This window comes from Perca fluviatilis, chromosome 13 (assembly GCF_010015445.1).
Source record: "Perca fluviatilis chromosome 13, GENO_Pfluv_1.0, whole genome shotgun sequence".
In the NCBI taxonomy this organism is placed as follows: domain Eukaryota; kingdom Metazoa; phylum Chordata; class Actinopteri; order Perciformes; family Percidae; genus Perca; species Perca fluviatilis.
The window spans coordinates 20739547-20745606 of record NC_053124.1 but is presented as its reverse complement, the minus strand read 5'-3'; the positions used below and the strand labels follow the sequence as shown (position 1 = coordinate 20745606).

The window sequence follows — 6060 nt, the reverse complement described above, 5'->3', positions numbered from 1 at the left end:
CTCTCTCTCATGGGTGGGCCAAATTCTCTGGGCAGGCAAAGCAGAGAAAGGAGAGGTAATCTTGCTCCTTATGACTTCATAAGGAGCAAGATTCCAGATCGGCCCATCTGAGATTTCATTTTCTCAAAGGCAGAGCAGGATACCCAGGGCTCGGTTTACACCTATCGCCATTTCTAGCCACTGGGGAACCATAGGCAGGCTGGGGGAACTCATATTAATGTTAAAAAAACCTCATAAAGTGAAATTTTCATGCCATGGGACCTTTTAAAATCGGTTTCTAGCATTGGATGTTTCAAATTCAAACAAACGATCCTGGACCCAAAGTGAAATAGCATTTGGATCTCTGTTATTGGAATTGATCCCTCACTGTTATATTTGTTATAAGTATGCTTTTATCTTAAGCAGATTAAGCTGAACAAAAGTAAATGTGTGGTGCTAAGGTTTCCTAAAATGGTCAATATTGGTGGTTGATGATTCATGAGCTCAAACAAAGGTTAGGTGCAATTTCTTCAACTTCAAAAGCAATTCACTGCATTCAAAAGTGGAAACACTGCGTGTAACCAAGCACTTCTCAAGTTCCGGGAAATGCGCACACTTTTGTGTGCAACAAATGTGAACCACTGCCGAGTGAGCAAAAGCCAGAAGAGGATCCTGCCTCCACAGAGCTGATGTGAAAATGTTCTTCCTATAACAGTGGTTGTGAAGTCTTTGTTTTCCATGTATCCAAAGACAACAAAGAAATGATGAAGCCAGATAAAAAGTTTGTTTCTCCAAACTAAGGCTTAAAACTTAAACTTAAAAATTTAGGATGTCTCCAGGTCTGCAAATTGATCATAGTGAGTTTTTTTTACGTATATTCTGCATACGTATCCTGTATCCCTCTTTTTTTATGCAGCGCAGTTCTTGAGTATTAAAGAAATTTATAATAAAAGGATTTGTAACCAAAGATAGTTAAAAACAGGAAACTGAAGGAAAAGAAGCTAAAACGTTTAGTAGGAACTGCAAAAGTCTGTGACCTTATTTGTACAGTCGTGGACCTCCAGGCAGCCTCTCCTCTTCGGTCTCTCAACTCCAAACATCATCAATGCAAGCTCTTAGTGTAACAGGACATATGTGTGTTATTTGCTTTAGTGTCTTTTTTGTGTTCTGATTTGACTTATCAGATGGTTTATTTTATACTATTTTAACTTTGCAGTTATGCTGTGCCAAATTATAATTTATGTTGTTTTATTTTTATATCAATGATTTAATGCAGTAGTTGATTTACTGATTTGAACCAATGAATGTTTTTTTGCACTTTAAAGAGATGCATGCAGTTGACTAAAGCAATAGAGTTCTATGAATGTATTCATCTAAGTTATATCAATCGTGTAAGGAAAATGATTGTTAAAATAATTTCTGTTTTGTAATTATCTTGTTGACATTTTGTTGATGTATAAGGTAGCTCAATTTCAGTTTGATTCAAAGCAGCTGCGGTGGTAATGAGTTTTAAACAACCTTTACATGCCACAGGTTTTTTCAGTATATAAATTCTAGAGCCTATTTCTTGGTTTGACCTGATTTAAAAGATGCCAATATGAGTATTGCCATATAATAGTTAGACTGTGTTATTTTACTTTTTTTATGTGTTCATCTGCTTTCCAAATACAGTGGCAGTTGACTGATCATGATAAATTAGAGCCTTTTCATTTTTCTTTCCTTATTGATCACATTTCAGGGAAAACATTGTTAAATAATAACACCAGTTAACAAGAAGACTGTGTTGGAATTCCTTATTGAAATTTACAAGTGCCTGCTGTAAAAATAAGTTTAAACTCAAAATGAAAAACACATAACAATTGTTTTAAATGAAAAAGACAGAGGCCGAATACTTCCTTAACCTTAGTCTATGTAGCGAATAGATTCACAATGCATTTCTATTGAATTTTAAAATACTTGGCAACTGAAAACTTACTGCCCGCAGTTAAATGCATTGTTAACTTTAAAGCAATACTTTTTCTGTTGAAGCATCATCACTGCAGCTTGAGATGGGACTATTAAAACTCCTCTGAGAATATGTTGCATCTCCTGGTTCATTTGTTTTGTGTCATTTTATTCACCTGAATCCTAGTACTTCCTGTTTTCACAGTATTACTGCCCTGTGTCTGCTCTTGGAATACGAGTTAAAACTTTAAAAGTTGAACTGTCTTTAGTTGATTTTGGGTGATTGTGTGCTGCAACATGTAAAATGAATGTATATCTGATCTGTTCAATCCAAAGTAAAACATTATGTTTTGGGAATGCAAATCACTTTTATAGCCTTTCACTTGATTTGTGTCAATTGATAAAGATTATTTATATTTGATGAATGACTTGTCTATTTTTCTTCATATTTAAAAAAAAACAACAAGCACCTTCATTTTTATTAGCAGGTAACAGAGGAGTATCCTGAATTTCCTGGTTAGTTGCCAGCACATTTAAGATGGCTGCTGGACAATGTGTTGTTTTCTAGACTATTGTGTCTAGAAAACAGATTCTATCATCTTTAAACCCCTTCAGTCGGCATTGAAAACTGAGGACAGAAAAGTCCATTAAAAAAAAAAAAAAAAGTACTGTGCAGAGAGCAACATAAAACAGCACTCAAAAGTCATAGTTTCAAAATTACAATATTGCAGTTTTAAGGTTCATTGTATGTCTACACACAGAGAATCTGAAAGCTAAACTCCACATCAGGTCTGGGGGAACAGTGCAGGGTGAGAATCTCTACTGCTGCAAGAAACACACAAACGGACAAGTGTTAGGCAAATATCTATCAAAGATAGAATATTTCCATTTATAAAAAAATACTGTATCTTGCAACAAAATTATGTGTTTATATGTAGTGCTGGTTTGCGTTCACCTTCGCTTTCTGGTTTTGGACAGGCAGGTAGAGTTTAAACTCGGCTGGGAGCTCGTCCTCAGCGTACAGTCTGTCTGAGAAATACACTCTCCTTATTCGACAGTTAGCGTGGATCTGAGACGAAAAGAGGTCAAACATAAGCAACAGAAAGTGGTTACAGTCTTAGAAGTTCACTGTAGAGATTACAGATAACCAGAGACATTTTTCAAACGGACACATCAGAAGAAAATGTACTTTGTTCCAGGCCTATTTCTGTCTCAGGAGATAAGCTAACATCAACTAACGTTCGTGAACGCCCAAACACAACTAATCTCTGTGATGCTAAATATGTCTTTTAGCTGTGTAAATATCTCACGTTAGCAAAAGAAATTATTAATAAATTATAAAAATATAACTTTTCATCCATCCACACAATGTTTACTACACTTTCAAACGAGGCCACGCCCCTTTAGGAGACAGAAGTGTGTATCGTTTCATACTATTGGCGCTGCTTGAAATGTGCTATCTTTAGTATAGGGGATCTTTGAGTTAACTAATGCAAGTAGCATCTGGAGACAGCTCTGTGCACTAACCTGTACACGCAGCGTCTCGATGTAATTGGTCCCGTAGGCCCTCCTGGTGAAGTCCGATAGGTTGAACTGAATCTGGTTCCAGCCATCATCCAGCCTCATAGGCATGGTGCAGATAAATGGCTTCACTCGAGTCGTGCTCTGATAGTTACTCGCCCGAAACCGCCGGCGAACATTTTTATCATCTAACACCTGAAAGTTGAAAAAGATTGGAAGAAAGCATGAGTGACCATGAATCCTAACGCACATGCATATACACATGAGTACACATTTTTTGTTTGTATCTGCAGGAATGCCTACCCTACCTGGACTTCAAAGGTGAAATACTTCTTGAGATTTTTGATGATCATAACGAGAAAAGGAAGCTTGATGCCCAATGTCTTCTTGGGGTCTGCAGGACATGTTATATACGTGGTACTGCAGGGAGTAGAAGAAATACAAAGTCAAGGGGGATGAATGAGGGTGACTGGAGCTTGAATGAGTTCACCTGAGCTGAAGAATCAGTTAAACAGACACAAACTCACCTGACGTTTGTCCCCTCAACTTCCAACACCAGTGAGTGGATGTCATTGTCTGTGATTCTCTTAATATGCCCATTCCTCACCTAAGGACACACAGAAATCTTAGTTTTCTTAAGGTTTATATGAAGAAATCAAGCTATATCTCAATGGTAAAGTAGCGCTGAAGATATAATCGATGAAATCTATTATGCAGATATATTTGTATTGGTGTATATGTTGGCCAGAAATAACAAGAAATTGCTGTTTTTTGTTGTTGTTTTTTTTAGCAGTACAAATGACAAATTTATTTTTTGACTGTAAATAATCCTGGTCAATTATGTAATGTGTTTATGTTACAAATGACTATCAGCTGATCATATTTTTTATCTTTAACATAATTATATTAGTATTGGCCTATATAGAATATAATATATGGAATATAGCCAAAACATTTTTCATCTTGTTGTCTTGTTGGTGTTAAGGAGCCTCACACTTTTGACAAACAGTCTTAAACAAATGTTATCCTCCAACTGTTATTACTGTGTACCTGTTGCTTGGCAACAGCGCATTTCGGCCCACCGTGTATCCTGCTATAGTTAACGCTAACGTTATATTTAAGAATCAGTGAGAACTCGGTGCTTTCTAAATTGAAAATGCAAGATTAATTTTAATACACATTTCCGTATTCTATCAGCGCCACAAATCCCCTATAGTCCATCCAGATCAATACTGGTGCTTTGATCACTAGCTACTGTAACCTGTGTTTAGTTTCAAAATATCAACAACAGGAAATGGTAAAGTAAACTGGGAAGAGAGCTGGCGTAACGTCATTTAGCTAATAACTTAATCAGGGAGTTTACCATACTTTATTCTTTGCTGGAGCAGATTAGCCCCACTTATCAAATGAACAATGTAATATTATGTAACGTTAACTAACACAAGCTCAAGCAGCTGTTTGAACACTGCATCCAAAACACACTTCACCAGAGATGAGATGTAATATCATCCGTTTTAATGTTAAGCCCCAGACACATCAGACACATCAGACACATAGAGACACATAACGCTAGATAGCTTTAGCACGGCTAACTAAGGAAGCTACAATGGATTCGTAGCATTTATTCAGAATCGCTGCTCACCTTTTTATCCCATATCTGAAGTGGTTTGCTGCCAATGCTGTATAAAATGGACAAGAATCCGCTTTGAAACGTGTTTTTAAACATCTTCTCTGAGCTTAGTCCACAGTTGTTAGCACGTGTTTAAGTCTTCCAACTAAAACTGTTGCTAGCTAACAAACGTTATGTTTGTTTACAGATTTGGTTTCCGTCCCCAACGCTACCTGTTCCGTGTGGTACAAAATAACCAGTTCCGCTACCGGAAATCAAAACGTTTCGGTTAAATAAAAGTCAGACTTCTCGTGTACTGTAGCTAGCTAATATCACCACACTTCCTTACTTAGAACCACGGATGTTTTAAGAGAACGCGTAAAAATAAAGAAAAGTGGTCATCCCTTCATTATTTTGGTGTTGCTAGGGAATAGAAGCTTTTGACGTTGTTCACGTCGGTTCTTAAATGGTGACGCATCTCAGCTCGCCAAGGCAACCCAACAGAAAGCCTGACCAATGCATTCTGAGTGTTTTGGTTTTGGCTAATGGTTTGCTATATTTAACATAAAACCTATATTAGAAATTCTTTGATAAAACTATATTAATATTAGCTAGGTTATTTTTAATTTAACTTACATCTTTCATATGAGGGCATAAGAGGGCCTCTTCAATTAAGGCTTGGTGGTATGGACTAAATTAATTCCAATAATTACTATTTATAAGCTATTATCATGAAAGGATAATATGCAAAGTACTCAAAATTTCAAATAATCAAGTGATTGTTTATCTAATTTCCAAAATAGCATCGAAGTTGTTTCAGATGTCATTTTGTGAAATATTTTTTAACAAAGTTTTTTTTGGAGAACATAATTGCACGTCACAGTAACTTCATTTAACTTTTTTTTTATCTCAATATTAAATTATTGTCTAGCAAAAAATCTTTACAAAAAGAAGTTTTATATAGACTTTAATATTCTTTAAATATTGAAGATATTAGCTCAATTTTT

General features: G+C 36.0%; 1 protein-coding gene across 2 annotated transcripts; it reads right to left on the bottom strand.

Moving 5' to 3' along the window:
- Window positions 1–1757: 1757 nt before the first annotated feature.
- On the bottom strand, window positions 1758–5456 carry cfap20 (cilia and flagella associated protein 20). Of its 2 annotated transcripts, none has more exons than XM_039819848.1 (6): window positions 5087–5456; window positions 3972–4051; window positions 3753–3864; window positions 3451–3639; window positions 2879–2992; window positions 1758–2745 (listed from the first exon to the last, which is right to left on the bottom strand). In XM_039819848.1, the coding sequence occupies exons 1-6, from the start codon at window positions 5168–5170 to the stop codon at window positions 2743–2745; spliced, it is 582 nt and encodes a 193-aa protein (XP_039675782.1). In that variant the 5' UTR covers window positions 5171–5456; the 3' UTR covers window positions 1758–2742. The 2 variants fall into 2 exon arrangements, with proteins under 2 accessions (XP_039675782.1, XP_039675781.1); XM_039819847.1 differs by having other exon boundaries at window positions 1758–2748; window positions 5087–5453.
- Between the last annotated feature and the right edge of the window lie 604 nt (window positions 5457–6060).

What these genes read in the sequence shown, in the direction of transcription:
- cfap20 (XM_039819847.1), bottom strand. Translation starts at nt 5,170, where the DNA reads ATGTTTAAAAACACGTTTCAAAGCGGATTCTTGTCCATTTTATACAGC. An exon ending in ATTTCACCTTTGAAGTCCAG is followed by an intron (nt 3,640 to 3,752) that starts GTAGGGTAGGCA and finishes TTCAACTTTCAG; the next exon opens with GTGTTAGATGATAAAAATGT. An exon ending in TCGAGACGCTGCGTGTACAG is followed by an intron (nt 2,993 to 3,450) that starts GTTAGTGCACAG and finishes TTTTCGTCTCAG; the next exon opens with ATCCACGCTAACTGTCGAAT.